Source organism: Capra hircus, chromosome 21, assembly GCF_001704415.2.
Source record: "Capra hircus breed San Clemente chromosome 21, ASM170441v1, whole genome shotgun sequence".
Lineage (NCBI taxonomy): Eukaryota > Metazoa > Chordata > Mammalia > Artiodactyla > Bovidae > Capra > Capra hircus.
The window spans coordinates 41,407,754-41,424,303 of NC_030828.1; the positions used below are offsets into that span (position 1 = coordinate 41,407,754).

A 16,550-nucleotide genomic window follows, 5' to 3' on the forward strand; every position below is an offset into this window, starting at 1 on the left:
CTTTCCTTGTTTTTGATGATCTTTAAAGTTTGGGTAGTACTGATCAGATACGTTGTACGATGCCCCTCTATTGGAATTTGGTGTCTTTTCTCATGATTAGAGCAGGATTATGGGTTTTTGGAGGATGACCATAGAGATGAAGTGCTTCTGATTACATTATATCAAAGATACATGCTGTTAGCAGGTCTTATCAGTGATAATGTTAACCTTAATTACCTGGCTAAGGTAGTGTGTTTGCCAAATTTCTCCACTGTAAATTTATACACATGCCCACTTCCATGATTTATTCTTTGGAAGCAAATCACTAAACACAGCCCACACTCAAGGGGTAAGGAGTTACAGTCTATCTCCTTGGCTAGGAAATATCTACATAAATTATTTGGAATTCTTTACTTGAGAAGGGAGAAGGAAATGGCAACCCACTCCAGTATTCTTGCCTGGAGAATCCTGTGGACAGAGGAGCCTGGAGGGCTGCTGTCCACAGGATCACACAGAGTCGGACACAACTGAAGCGACTTAGTATGCATGCATGCATTTGAGAAGATTTGAGTTCTTTTTTGAGCTGGTTGTAATATATCACTAGGTTCTTCTTTGTTAAGAATGAATGAAATAAAAGTTTTTGACACATGCTAATTTTATGTTTGTATGAGAATTGTGATTTTATTCCTTTTTTAAAAAATTGTCCTCATATCTTTCTACCGAGAATTATTGTGGAAATTATTTTTTATGTAGTTCTTTGAAATCGATGGATAAATGCCATAAACAAATACATTATTTGGGAAATAAGTTAATGAAGATTATTTATAGTCAGAGAAAAAATGTTGTTTTATCACACTGTTCAATCAAGGACCTATCAGCAATCAAATAACATAGTCTAAATATAATAACCTTAGAAGAGCTTTACTGACAGAGGCAGTATTTACAAAGTTGTAGGTGTAGGAGATCCATAGTGAGTAGCATAGTAACTCAGGACTTCAGTTCTGTTGATTAGTGGTGTCTAACTCTTTGCAATCCCATGGGCTGCAGCATGCCAGGCTTCCCTGTCCTTCACCAACTCCCGGAGCCTATTCAAACTCATGTCCATCACATCCATGATGCCATCCAACCATCTCATCCTTTGTCGTCCCCTTCTCCTCCTGGCTTCAATCTTTCCCAGCATCAGGGTCTTTTCCAAGGAGTCGGTGCTTCGCATCAGGTGGCCAAATTATTGGAACTTCAGCTTCAGCATCAGTCCTTCCAATGAATATTCAGAACTGATCTCCTTTAGGATGGACTGGTTGGATCTCCCTGCAGTCCAAAGGACTCTCAAGAGTCTTCTCCAACAACACAGTTCAAAAACATCATTTCTTTGGCTCTCAGCTTTCTTTATAGTCCAACTCTCACATCCATACATGACTATTGGAAAAACCATAGTTTTGACTAGATGGACCTTTGTCAGCAGGACAAACTCAGGACTTAGTAGCAGCTAAGATATTACCATTCCCTTGGCCTGAAGGGAGAAAGGGAGGGAATCTCAAATCCAGGGGTACATAGACCCTTAAGAGAAGGAGTGGACCATGTGCTAAGAAGCACAGTTAACTTTAAGTAACCCTTTAGGAAAGGAGCTAGGAAAATAAACACCTGACAGCATCGTCTACCTTCCATTTCCTGCCAGAGCGCCCCATCATAAAACCTAACCAGAAACTAAGAAGCAGGGGGCCTGTTGATGTCCCCACATCCAGGGCAGAAAGCAAGGGGGAGAATGCTTGGTGTGGATTGGTAGGCAAGGGAAAGATATCTGGCACCCTGACTTAAGAGGCTGTAAAGGCCACGGTGAGGACTCTTTTGTCCCCTTTTGGCGGGAATATAACAGCTGAGAAGACAAAGAGAGACATCGCTGCTGTTAATGTTTCTAGTGGAAATATTTAATTTCTCCAAGAGTTTAGCGAGGTGAAGTTTGACTTAGTGAGTTATCAGTGTAAGATGAGTCAAAGTCTTTTACTCCTCCTCTGGCCTTTTTTTTTTCCAGCCTTTGGGAATATGGCAAGACATCAGAGGAGAATGGTTGAAAGGACTCTTGCCTTGGTGAAAATGCCCCCTATACTGCCCAGCTTGCATGGCAGGAAGGTGTCAACAAAAATTTAATCAGTTGATCTAAAAAGGAATGGAAAATTTTACTTAAGCCAAATTTGAGGATTATAACCCAAAGAGCATCTCAGAAAACTCTGAGGACTATTCCACCCTTTAGAAGTCAAGGCAGTTTGCAGCTGTAATTTTAGTTGCTCAGTCGTGTCCAACTGTTTGCAACACTGCAGACTATAGCCCACCAGGCTCCTCTGTCCATGGGAGTTCTCCAGGCAAGAGTACTGGAGTGGGTTGCCATTTCCTTCTCCAAGAAATCAAGGCACAGTTATATAAATTTTTTGAAACAGAAGGCTGTACATTAAATGACATATTACTGATAGTGTATACAACCCAGATCTAAGCATCTTGAGACCCTTTGCAAGAATAAGGAGGAATGTCATCTTTTAAAAAATTTAACTTGTTGATGTATAATTGTGTTTTTTGGCTGTTTCTTTGTTTTTAAGTATTTATTTCTTTGGCTTCACTGGGTCTTATTTGCAGCATATGAGATCTAGATCTCTGACCAGAGATGGAATCTAGGCCTGCTGCATTGGGAGCATGGAGTCTTAGCCACTGGACCACCGGGAACGTTCCTAGAATGTTATCTTTTAAGGAGTTGTCTTGATGCCAGGAGAGTGTTGCTCCTTATGGTTAAGAAGGTATGCAGGTGGGGGAGGTTTGTCTGAGGCATAATGCAGATACACAATGGACGGTAGTTGGGGAGAGGGGATTCAAAGGGCAAAGAAAATTTTTATGTTTCAATTTTCCTTATTTTGCCATAAAATAAGAATTTTATTTCACAAAGGGAGGAAGCCAGTGCCTTCCAGGGATCTTGAAGACTTGACTACGAGGCATGTTACAGGGAGCCGCTATGCCCTTACCCATGAGGGAAGAAAATCTGGAATCAAATTTGATTTGATACTGAAAAAATAACGAACCATTGTCTTTGTCTTTGAGTGCTGTAGCTAAGCAAACTTCATACTGACTCCAGCAGGAAGTAAATAAATAATAGAATTTTGATAATGAATTGTTCATATACATCTAAATCTTCAGTTGCCTTTACTTGATGTTCGAGGTCTGGGCAATGGCCGAGAGGAGCTACCCCACATCCAAGGAGCGGTGGCTACGCGGGTGCAAGAGGGCCGAGAGGAGCTACTCCACGTTCAAGGTCAGGAGGGGTGGCTGTGAGGAGATACCCCTCATCCAAGGTAAGGAGCAGTGGCTGCGCTTTGCTGGAGTAGCCGTGAAGAGATACCCCATGTCCAAGGTAAGAGAAACCCAGGTAAGACAGTAGATGTTGCGAGAGGGCATCAGAGGGCAGACACACTGAAACCATAATCACAGAAAACTAGTCAATCTAATCACACTGACCACAGCCTTGTCTAACTCAATGCAACTAAGCCATGGGTGTGGCCACCCAAGACAGATGGGTCATGGTGGAGAGGTCTGACAGAATGTGGTCCACTGGAGAAGGGAATGGCAAACCACTTCAGTATTCTTGCCTTGAGAACCCCATGAACAGTATGAAAAGGCAAAAAGATAGGACACTGAAAGAGGAACTCCCCAGGTCAGCAGGTGCCCAATATGCTACTGGAGATCAATGGAGAAATAACTCCAGAAAGAATGAAGGGATGGAGCCAAAGCAAAAACAATACACAGTTGTGGATGTGACTGGTGATAAAGCAAGGTCCGATGCTGTAAAGAGCAATATTGCAAAGGAACCTGGAATGTTAGGTCCATGAGTCAAGGTCATTGGAAAAGACCATAATGCTGGGAAGGATTGGGGGCAGGAGGAGAAGGGGACGGCAGAAGATGAGATGGTTGGATGACATCACCGACTCGATGGACATAGATTTGGGTAGACTCTGGGAGTTGGTGATGGACAGGGAGGCCTGGCATGCTGCGATTCATGGGGTCACAAAGAGTCGGACATGACTGAGTGACTGAACTGAGCTGAGATAAAAAAGGGAATCAGTACTATCAGATGGCAGCTCCTTGATTGCTCCTTTTGGCAAGTGAAGCAAAAGAAATACTGTAGAGCTTTAGCATGCTTGAGGAAGGACAATATAAAGACCCCACAAATAGAGAACAATTCCAACTCTAGATTTAATTAATAAGTGCATTCACATATTTAGCCAGTTTTTGGTATAAACATTTATTTATCATGCCAGACACCTAGCTAGGTGTTGGAAATATATGAGGAATAAGATGCTGTTCTCACCTCACAGGGCTCAGAATTTAGTGAAGATGCAAGGAAAACAATAGGAAGCATTAGAAAAGGGTTTCTTTTACACTATTGTGTTCTTACCCGCCCAGTGTTATCAAACCCAAATTCATGAATCTGATGCACAGTGAAGTCAAACAATCACAAACTTTATAGTGTGGAGCAGAGAAAGATTTGTTGCAGGGCCAATCAAGAAGAACAGGCAGCTCATGCAGAAAAAACCCTCCTGAACTCCAAGATGGTTTTCAAGGAAGAATTTTTAAAGGCAACATTTTGGGGGCAGGGTGTGCCAAAAGGCTGCAGGGTATGTGATTTTCTTCTGATTGGTTGGTGGTGACCTAAATAGGGTGGTGATCCAGAAATCTAAACCATCAGTCTTCTCCCTCAGACTGATCTGTAGTCTCAGAATGTAGTCACATCCTCCACCCTGGTCAAGGTCTTAGTTCCTGCAGAACAAGTCAAAAGTATGTGTCAAATTGTTATAAATATTCCTAGAGGAGGAACTAGGACTCTGTTATGTAGCTGAGCTATTACTGTTTCTTGACTGCTATCCCTTTGTTTCTGCATTCCTTACTTCCCTAATTAGTAACTTCTTGAATCTCCTGTTTGGAACCCAAGAAAGACCTAGGAGACTACAGCCTTTTTCTACCAAAAACAAAAAAAACAAAAAAACCAAGGTGAGGATGTTAGGGGAACCACTGACTGGAACTGTCCACCCTGGCCAGGCACCACAGTAACCACTCGCATGAGTTATCTTAAACAGGGGTTCCTGGTAAGGGATGTGGAACTAACAGGCTACCACCAACCAGAAGAATTCAGGAAAGGCCAAAAGGAGAGAGCAGACTCCGGTCCACATATCCTGCCAGCTTCCCAGAATCCTTCTTGCTGGAATCCATCTTGGCTGAGTGATGTGTGCACCACCAGAAAGGACCCTGAATCAGAGTGATTGGCCAGAGACAACTCAGAAACTCACCCGATTACTATAAAACCTGAGACTGCAAGCCATGTGGTAGAGCAGTACTCCTGGGTTCCCTTAACCTCCTACTCTCTACCCAGGCACCCCTTTCCAATACAGTCTCCTACTTTGTCAGCATGTGTGTCTCCTTGGACAGTTAATTTCTGAGTATTAGACAAGAGCCCACTCTCAGACCCTGGAAGGAATCCCCTATAATAGGAGCACTGAGGGACTGTTGTATCTAGGAGGACCCTGCAGGGTCCTGCTGGGTTTCACCAGTAAGGGAAGGACAGGACTTGGAAGGGGAGCTACCTCCTGGAAAGCCTAAACTAAACGGGGATTACTAGCCTTAAATGCAGGGAAGATAAAGTCTGCAGCTTAAACAATTTGGCACAAACTGGATTTTTAGGGCCATACCAGATCTAGGCAAATTTCTTCTTAGTCACCAACTCTCTGTTCAGAATAACTCTCCATCTCCTTTCTCCTTTATTTTGTTGTTGTTGTTTAGTCAATAAGTTGTGTCCGACCCTGTGATCCCATGGACTGCAGCATACCAGGCTCCTCTGTCCTTCATTCTCTCCGAGAGTTTGCTCAAATTCATGTCCATTGAATTGGTGATATTAGCTAATCATCTCATCCTCTGCTGCCTCCTTCTCCTTTTGCCTTCAGTCTTTCCCAACATCAGGGTCTATTCCAGTGAGTTGGCTCTTTGCATCTGGTGGCCAAAGTATAGGAGCTTCAGCATCAGCATCAATCCTTCTAATGAATATCCAGAGTTAATTTCCTTTAGGATTGACTGGTTTAATCTCCTTGCAGACCAAGGGACTCTGAAGAGTCTTCACAACCACAATTGAAAAGTATCAGTTCTTCAGCACTCATCCTGCCTTGTGGTCCAATGCTCTCATCTATACACATTCAGTTCAGTCACTCAGTCATGTCCGACTCTTTGCGATCCCATGGAATGCAGCATGCCAGGCCTGCCTGTACATCACCAACTCCCAGAGTTTACTCAAACTCATGTTCATCGAGTCAGTGATGCCATCCAACCATCTCATCCTCTGTCATCCCCTTCTCCTCCCACCTTCAATCTTTCCCAGCATCAGAGTCTTTCCCAAGGAGTCAGTTCTTTGCATCAGGTGGCCAAAGTATTGTAGTTTCAGCTTCAACATCAGTCCTTCCAATGAGTATTCAGGACTGATTTCCTTTAGGATGGACCGGTTGAATCTCCTTGCTGTCCAAGGGAGTCTCAAGAGTCTTCTCCAACACCGCAGTTCAAAAGCATCAATTCTTGTGCGCTCAGCTTTCTTTATAGTCCAACTCTCACATCTATACATGACTACTGGAAAAACCATAGCTTTGACTAGATGGACCTTTGTTGGCAAAGTAATGTCGCTGTTTTTTAATATGCTGTCTAGGTTGGTCATAACTTTTCTCCCACGGAGCAATCATCTTTTAATTTCATGGCTGCAGTCACCATCTACAGTGATTTTAGAGCTAAAAAAAGTAAAGTCTGTCACTGTTTCCATTGTTTTCCCATCTATTTGCCATGAAGTGATGGGACCAGATGCCATGATCTTAGTTTTCTGAATGTTGAGTTTTAAGCCAGCTTTTCACTCTCCTCTTTCACCCTCATCAAGAGGCTCTTTAGTTCCTCTTCACTTTCTACCATTTGAGTGGTATCATCTGCATATCTGAGGTTATTGATACTTCTTCTGGCAATCTTGATTCTAGCTTGTGATTCATCCATCCCAGCATTTTGCATGATATACTCTGAATATAAGTTAAATAAGCAGGGTGACAATATATAGCCTTGATGCACTCCTTTCCCAATTTTGAACCAGTCAGTTGTTGCATGTCCACTTCTAACTGTTGCTTCTTGACCTGCATACAGGTTTCTCAGGAGACAGGTAAGGTGGTGTGGTATTCTCATCTCTTTAAGAATTTTCCAGTTTGTTGTGATCCATGTAGTCAAAGTCTTTCCCCTATGCATGTTATGTTACCTTTAGGGTCTCCAAATATCTGCTCCTGGCTTGACCTACAACTTCAAAGATAGATTCTCTTCCTGTAGGCCACAGTCAAAAGTCTAATATTCTAAGTACTGTATTTAGCTGCACTCTGTTGGGCATGAAGCTGATTAAAGTAATTCACATTAACTTCTGAGTGAAACATAACCTTCTTAAAAGGTATATTTGCATTTTAATAGCAGTCCCTTAACACAAATTCACCTCTAATTGATAAAATATGTGAGAGTTCCTTTCTATGGGAAGGAGGAGGGGGAATAATATCTTAATTTTCTAAATTTAAGACAGTTACTACTCTTAGAGCCTCAATTCTCACTTTCCAGTCACTCCTCAGCAGAATGCAGTTTTGCTTCTCTTGCTGAGGCTAATCACTCTGAAAAGCTTTTAGGGTAAAGTCAATGGACACGTCACCTTTTGAATAACTTTTATATTTGGGGAAATTCCCACATTATGAGTATCCTTTTTTCATGTAGATATCAGTTCCCTAGCCTCCTTTGTAGCTAGGATGCAGGCATGCTGATTAGATGCTACATGCAAGATTAAGCTTGCAAGTGAACAGTGTGAATAAGCAGTGCTTGGGGCTTCTGCACGGGGCTTCCATTTTCCTGATGTCATTGTTGGCAGGGCTTTCAGACACAGGAGGTTCAAGATCCGGTGCAGAAGTGGCATTGGTGGCAGTAGCAGTTGCACTGAAACCTAGTTGCTGGCATTTTGGGCCCAGAGGTAGCAATAGCAGTAATTGGTACTGTTGCAGGAAGGGGGACCTCTTCCAGGACCTGAGAGTGGGCTCTGGTCTAAAACTCAGAAATGAATTTTTTCGAGGAGACACATGTGCTGACAAAGCAAGAGACTTTATTGGGAGGGGACACCCTGGTGGAGAGCAGGAGGAAGGCAACCTGGAAGAACTTCTCTGCCACGTGGCTTGCTGTCTGGGGTTTTATGATAATCCAGTTAGTTTCTGAGTTGTCTCTGGCCAATCACTCTGACTCAGGGTCCTTCCTGGTGACACATACATCATGCAGTCAAGATGGATTCCAGTGAGAAGGATTCTGGAAGGTTGGTAGGACATGTAGATTGGAGTCTCCTCTCTCTTTTTGATGTTTCCTGAATTCTAGTGGGTGAAAGCCTGTTAGTTCTGCATTCCTTACTGAAAGGTTGTTGTTGAGCTGTGAAAGACACTGGGATTCTTGGCCTCCGGAGGAGAGAAATTCAATACGGGGCCAGTGATGGGGCTTGATCGCTCAGAGGTTTTCTGTAATAAAGTTTTATTAGAGTATAAAAGAGAAAAAGCTTCTGACATAGACATCAGAAGAGGACAAAAAGAGTGCCTCCTTTACTAGTTTCAGCAAGCTGTTTTGTATCTGTTAGAAAGCTATTAATCAGATAAGAGAGACACCTCAAGGCTGATGGAGTTTTACCAGGCCCCTCTCCCACAATATGCATTTTTGAGATAGGATGGCACGAGGTGTGTCATTCCCCAGCCATAAAACAATTGATATGAATACTGGTTTGTTGAGCTATTATCAGCCCAAGGTTTGAGAAAAGAAAAAAGTTAGTTATAGGTGGAACCATATTGAAGAAAGGCAAATTCCAAAGCAAATAAATAGTTTCATTAACATAGCTTAAGAAAAACATTTCCATAAGAAAAATACATTGGTTAGCTCAAGGTTTGAAAAAAGTTTGAGCATTCTTTGGCACAGCCTTTCTTTGGGATTAGAATGAAAACTGACCTTTTCCAGTCCTGTGGCCACTGCTGAGTTTTCCAGCACAATTGCTCTCATCTCACATGCTAGTAAAGTAATGCTTAAAATTCTCCAAGCCAGGCTTCAGTAATACGTGAACCGTGAACTTCCAGATGTTCAAGCTGGTTTTAGAAACGGCAGAGGAACCAGAGATCAAATTGCCAACATCTGCTGGATCATCGAAAAAGCAAGAGAGTTCCAGAAAAACATCTATTTCTGCTTTATTGACTATGCCAAAGCCTTTGACTGTGTGGATCACAATAAACTGTGAAAAATTCTGAGAGAGATGGGAATACCAGACCACCTGACCTGCCTCTTGAGAAACCTATATGCAGGTCATGAAGCAACAGTCAGAACTGGACATGGAACAACAGACTGATTCCAAATAGGAAAAGGAGTACATCAAGGCTGTATCTTGTCACCCTGCTTATTTAACTTCTATGCAGAGTACATCATGAGAAACGCTGGGCTGCAGGAAGCACAAGTTGGAATCAAGACTGCTGGGAGAAGTATCAATAACCTCAGATATGCAGATGACACCACCCTTATGGCAGAAAGTGAAGAACTAAAGAGCCTCTTGATGAAAGTGAAAGAGCAGAGTGAAAAAGTTGGCTTAAAGCTCAACATTCAGAAAACTAAGATCATGGCATCCGGTCCCATCACTTCATGGGAAACAGATGAGGAAACAGTGTCAGACTTTATTTTTTGGGGCTCCAAAATCACTGCAGATGGTGACTGCAGCCATGAAATTAAAAGACACTTCTTGGAAGGAAAGTTATGACCAACCTAGACAGCATATTAAAAAGCAGAGACATTACTTTGCCAACAAAGGTCCATCTAGTCAAAGCTACGGTTTTTCCAGTAGTCATGTATGGATGTGAGAGTTGGACTATAAAGAAAGCTGAGCTCAGAAGAATTGATGCTTTTGAACTGTGGTGATGGAGAAGACTCTTGAGAGTCCCTTGGACTGCAAGGAGATCCAACCAGTTCATCCTACAGGAGATCAGTCCTGGGTGTTCATTGGAAGGACTGATGTTGAAGGTGAAACTCCAGTACCTTGGCCACCTGATGCAAAGAACTGACTCCTTCGAAAAGACCCTGATGCTGGGAAAGATTGAAGGCGGGAGGAGAAGGGGACGACAGAGGGTGAGATGGTTGGATGGCACCACCAACTCAATGGACATGAGTTTGGGTAAACTCTGGGAGTTGGTGGTGGACAGAGAGGCCTGGCATGCTGCAGTCCATGGTGTTGCAAAGAGTCAGACATGACTGAGCGACTGAACTGAACTGAATTGAGGGTATGGAGAAACCAAAGCTTTTGTAAATTGCTGGTGAGAATGCAACACAGTGCAGCTGTTGTGGAAAAGGTGGCAATTCCTTAAAACTTAAAGAATTGTCAAATAACCCAGCAATTCAAAATAATTTAAAATAGTTGAAAACAAAGACTCAGACACTTGTACAGCAGTGTTCGTGGTAGCATTATTCACAATAGCCAAAAGGTGGAAACAACTCAAATGTCTCTCAACAGAAGAATGGATAAACATAATGTGATACATTTATATGAAGTGAAGTGAAGTGAAAGTCTCTTAGTCGTGTTGGACTCTTTGCGACCCCTTGGCAATACAGTCCGTGGAATTCTCCAGGCCAGAATACTGGAATGAGTAGCCTTTCCCTTCTCTAGGGGATATTCCCAACCCAGGGATCAAACCCAGGTGCCCTGCATTGCAGGTGGATACTATACCAGCTGAGCCACAAGGGAAGCCCAAGAATACTGGAGTGGATAGCCTATCCCTTCTCCAGTGGATTTTCCCGACCTGGGAATCGAACCAGGGTCTCCTTCATTGCAGGTGGATAGTTTACCAACTGAGTTATCAGGGAACCCTATAATAGAATATTATTTAGCCATAAAAAGAATGAAGTTCCGATACATGTTACATGGATAAACCTTGAAAACATTATGTTAAGTTAAATAAGCCAGACGCAAAAGGAGAAATACTGTATGATTCCACTTACATAGAACATCTAGAATAACAAATTCACAGAACTAGAAAGCAGATTAGATGATATGAGGGGTTGGGGGAAGGGGGAGTGAAGAGTTACTGCTTAATGGGTACAGTTTCTCTTTCTGATGATTAAAAATTTTGGAAATAGATAGTGGTAATGATTGCAAAATACTGTGAATTTAACGCCACCAAAATGTACAATGAAAAAAAAAATGAAGTTATATGTTGCATGTATTTTACCACAAAGTAGAAAGAAAAAAATCACATTTTCAACATTACCCACCACATTTTATAGCCCTTATAATATTCATAAATCTAACTATAGTACAGTCCAGGTGTCTCTCTAATATAGACACTATATTATATACAAAAGCTGAGTATCTTTCTCTGATGGTGTCTTTGACTAAGAGTCCCCTGTTTGCTCTGGGATCCAGAATTTACATGTCAGTTTCTGAATTTAGGTTTTCTGTCCTTTCTGCCGAAGAATCCTCACTGAATGTTGACTCAAAAAGAACAAGGACAGACTTCTTGAAAACTTTTCTGAAGTTCTCCCCAGTAAAGAGGTAGAGTGTGGGAGAAAACACAGTATTGAAGGTAGTAGTTATCACTGTGAGTAAGACAGTCAACTGGAAAAACAGAGATCTGTTTTCAGTGAGCAGTAAGCCTTGGTATACGTGATAGGGCATCCAGCACACAAAGAAGGAGACAGTGGCTGTCACCATGACTTTGAAGGGCTTGCTGGATTTCAACAGTCCCCTCTCTTTCATCTTTTTGGCTACTCTTTCATAACAAAAGATGATGATGAGGAAAGGCAGAAGGAAGCCCAGCAGGAAGCGGCTGCTGAAACAGGCTACGTGAATCCATTTCCTTAATGTCTGCATCTTTTTGCTCTCCCAGTTAGTAGACACAGCATAGTTGTTTTGGCAGGTCACCGTTCCTTTATGGTCATCATGTGTCTCCCTGAAAACCACATAGGGCATGCCGAGGGCAGCAGCAAAGATCCAGACTCCCAAGATGATGCTGGAAGCCCAGCGTGGGGTTCGATGCAGTTGTGACCACACCGGGTGAAAAGTGAGAAGGTAACGATCAGCACTGATGGCCGAGAGGAAGAAGACAGAGGCGAACATTGCTGCATACAAAATGCTGTTGAAGATCTTGCACGTGGCCCTTCCAAAGCTCCAGTGATTGTCTTGAAGGTGAGAGATGGCCAAAAATGGCAAAAATAATATTGAAATAAAATAGGAGAGAATGAGATGAAAATATAAGAGAGTATTGACAGTCTTTTTCATTTTGAATTTTAGCACCCATAGATAGAGACCATTGGTAATAGTGCCAATTAAAAATGACATAAACAAAAGAACTACAACAATCACTTTTGAGGCAGAAGTTGGAATGTGAATTCTGTTTCTTATTAAAGTGGAGTCATTGAGCAGGTAATCAGTAGAGTTGGTCAGGTCCATAATTGGAATGAGAAACTGGAAATGACAACCAAAAAGAAACAAAGGAAATGATTAAACATGGAAATTAAAATAGTAATTTTTTCATGTTAATATTCAAAATGGCAATGTTTTAAAAATGACAATATTTCTGCAATAATACAAATCAGATATTTTTCTTTATTTTTGTATGAGGAATTAGGATCAGATTAATTTGAGCACCAACTATAGAAACACTATAGATATGCAATGAATTAATGTGAAACAGAAATAACATTTGGAATATTTTTACTTTGTTAAGTGATTTAGGTAGCTAAAAGTATTCTAATTAGATATTAGCCAGAAGTCTGACCCTTCTTGATGGGCACAGGTTCTTGAATAAGGCAATGTAGAAACATTTTTACTTGACTAGGACTTGGTTAGTGTAATGTTGCTAATGAAACTGAATAACAAAAATAACAATGGCTCGAAATTGGTAATCATGTTGGAGCTATAGTTAGACCTTTCCCATGAGCTAATTATATATAACAAATGTTATTAGCTATTAATAGTATTTAACACTCAGTTCATATGGGAGCTCTCTGGCATGTGAGATCATGAAGTGCCTTCCAAAATCAATGAAAGAGGAGGGTGTATTGTAGAACCTCATAGCTGTTCTTTCTTACTTGGAGAGGAGAGCGAAGTCAAGGAACTTATATTTACCAATACTTGTTGTATGCAAGGAGCTTTATATAAAAATAATTTCTTTTTTTCCATATGTCAAAGTGAAGTCTCTTGGTCATGTCCGACTCTTTGTGACCCCATGGACTGTAACCTATCAGGCTACTCTGACCATGGGATTTTCCAGGCAAAAATATTGGAGTGGTTTGCCATTTCCTTCTCCAGGGGATCTTCTTGACCCAGGGATCAAACCCAGGTCTCCTGCATTGCAGGCAGACACTTTACCATCTAAGCCACCAGGGAAGCCCATAAAGGCAAATATTTAAACAGAGAGAAAATGAAGGAGGGGTTTGATTTCTTATTCATCAACGTCTCCCACCATACCTCCACTGTGGCAGATGGGGAACACTATCAGTGTTTTGTTATTTCTTTGAAAATTGGTAATTCGTGTATAGTGATTTTTAATTAAAAAATTTTATTGCAGTATGGTTGATTTACAATGTTGTGTTAGTTTCAAGAGTAAAGCAAAGTGAATCAGTTATACATATACACATATCCACTCTTTTTTAATATATTCTTTTCCTGTATAGGCCATTACAGAGTATTGAGGAGAGTTACCTGTGCTATACAGCTGGTTCTTATTGTTGTCTATTTTTTATATAGTAGTGTGTATATGGCAGTCCCAGTCTTCCAATTTATGCCTCTTCCCTTTTATCTCCTTATGACCATAAGTTTGTTTTCTACATGTGTGACTCTACTTTTGTTTTGTAAATAAATTCATTTGTACCCCCATTTTTTTAGATTCCGCATTTAAGAAATATCATATGATATTTGTCTTTCTATGTCTGACTTTCTTCACTCAGTATGACAATCTCTAGGTCTATCCACATGTGTAGTATATTAATAGTGTTTCATGAAACAGAGTCTTTTATGATTCAGAATATCCTATTTCTTGAATAAATGCCCCTATAGTATTGAAAATATAGACCTGAGAATATTTTGGAAAATAGCTATTATAATAAAATCATATCAACTAATTGGTTTTTGATAAACTGAGTAAAGCAGTGGAAATTACTGATAACTTTTTTTCACTAAACAAAAACATTCTAAGAATACAGAGAGAGAAGAAATACCATAATTGCTGTTAAAATCACAACTGCCTCAAGTTAATTCTGTCTGCTAAGGGAGTTGCAAGATTCTCCCTGCCAAGTAGAAAAATGATCCTGTTCAGGAAGATACCTTGGTAGTCTGCTTTGGAAATGAAAAGTGAAGTCTTGGGACATGGCATGGATGAGCAATGGTGAGTGAAAGAGTTGCAGCCCAGGGAAGAGGCTGGTTGAAGGTCCTGGGACCATGAGAAGAGGGAGGAGGAGTGAGGATGTCCTCCAGTGAGGGGCCACATGAAAACGCAGCAGGGGGGTGGGAGGCTTCCAGAGGAGGAAGGGCCAATGAGATATTCTGAGAAGCAGAGATGACACCAGGGGTTTAAAATGAGCAGTGTCTTAATATTTAATTTTAATCCACTTGCTATGCTTTGGCATGGTGTAATGTCTCCCTTATCTCATTAATCACAACTTTCTTGAGTTGGTGGTTGCTCTGGGAAATGGAAAGAAAAGAGCTTGTGTTCCCTGTTTGGGAAGGAGTAGGACAAAGCGAAGAGACTGGTGGTGGGAGAGGCGTTGTTAATGAGATGATGAATATGGTGGAGACTAGATAGATAGTGGGGATGAGTAGACAAAGAGAAACAAAATCCTATGGAGGGTTTCTGATAGTGTGTGTGTAGACCTATGTGTATCTATTTGTGTGTGGTGTGTATGTGTGTCCCTGTGTGTCTGTGGTATGTCTTTATATCTGTGGTGCCTTTGTGTGTATGTATGTGCATATATGGTGTGTGTGTCTCTAATGGTGTGTGTTTGAATTCATGGGATGTGTGTGGAGCTCTGTGTGTATGTGTGTGTATATATCTGTGATCTGAGCATGTGTGGCATATTTTTGTGGTCTCTGTGGTATCAGCAGTCCGTGTGTGTCTATGGGGTGTGTATATGTTTAATGTTTGTCCGGTTGTGTGTGATAGCTCTGTATGTGCATATGAGAAACTGAATTATAGAGAAGGTTTTATTAAAAATTGTGTGGCTGGGCTCCATCTAGAAGGGTGTCTGAAAGTAATGTAGGACTTGAGGAAAATCAACATTGGTAGTGATTCTGAAGAGCATATAAAGTTTCCTAGGAACCCTGATTTATTGCACATGACCGGGAGATTTCTTCATCCTTAAACATCTTTTGAAATGGTTTTAAAGTAGTTACGTATAAATTGTGCCTTCCCCAGTGGTGCTAGTAGTAAAGAACTCACCTGCAAATGCAGGATATGCAAAAGACGCAGGTTCGATCCCTGGGTCGGGAAAATCCTGTGGAAGAAGAGATGGCAGCTCACTCTAGCATTTTCCGAGGACAGAGGATCCTGGTGGGCTACAGTCCATGGGACTGCCAAGAGTAGGACGTGACTGAGCACAGCACAGCACAGCACGGTACTTATAAACTTGGGGCAGAACTGGGGCTCTGGCATCCCACAGAACTGGGCTTCAGTCCTGTCTCTACCACTTACCAGTTCTGTGATTTTGGACTCTTAACTCTGAGCCTGTTTCATCTTCTAAACCCCAGTGACTTCTTATGAGGACTAAGTGAGATACTATATTTGAATCACTTACCTCCCTTCATAGTGCGTATTAAGCATTCAATAACTTTTTACCTGTTTGTTGAACTTTTTTTTGGCCTCACTGCATGGCATGTGGAGTCTTTTTTCCCTGATCAGGGATCAAACCCACACCCTCTGCAGTGGAAGCATGAATTCTTAACCACTGGACCTCCAGGGAAGTCCCTTCAACTTGTTATATTAAGGGTAGCCAGAGCCTCATTTTGCCCTTTTAATGTCATATTTCTCTCTTTCCTGAAGCCCAACTACTAAATTCTAGAGTACCACTAGGGATTTCTGAAAAAATCTAAATGTTCTTCTGTTGGGGCAAGGGCTATCAGAGTTATTATGAAGCCTTATTATAATGATACCTTTGGCATAAGTGACTTTCAAGCAGACCCCAGCTTATCTTGGGAATATCGAGCTACTGTGGAGGAGGGGACTACAAGAATCTCTGGAAGCTTGATCTAGAGTGAGCCTAGAGGGTCTATTCAGATGATAGCTCTCAGATAACCTGCTGTCTCAGGGAACCTTACCTTGGAGCTGTATCTTCATACCAGTCGGTCTTGGGAGGGTCAAAGGGACTCTATGGCAGCAGTTTCCTCTCCAAGGACAGAGGCAAAAATTAGTGATACTTTGCCTACCTTTCGTCTGCTTTTCTTCTTGCCTATGCTACTCCCCAGCCATGAACCTGCTATTTAAATATTCAGCAAGACT

The 16,550-nt window shown here is 41.5% G+C and overlaps 1 protein-coding gene across 1 annotated transcript; it reads right to left on the reverse strand.

Moving 5' to 3' along the window:
• On the reverse strand, positions 11,078-15,733 carry GPR33 (G protein-coupled receptor 33). The gene is made up of 2 exons (XM_005695260.3): positions 15,495-15,733; positions 11,078-12,523 (listed from the first exon to the last, which is right to left on the reverse strand). Exons 1-2 carry the CDS (start codon positions 15,705-15,707, stop codon positions 11,486-11,488), a joined length of 1,251 nt encoding a protein of 416 aa, XP_005695317.2. The 5' UTR covers positions 15,708-15,733; the 3' UTR covers positions 11,078-11,485.

Excerpts from the sequence above, each read along its gene's own strand:
- GPR33 (XM_005695260.3), bottom strand. The coding sequence starts at position 15,707 with ATGCCAGAGCCCCAGTTCTGCCCCAAGTTTATAAGTACCGTGCTGTGC. Across the intron at positions 12,524-15,494 it reads TGCATATCCTGCATTTGCAG|TTTCTCATTCCAATTATGGA; the intron begins GTGAGTTCTTTA and ends TGTCATTTCCAG.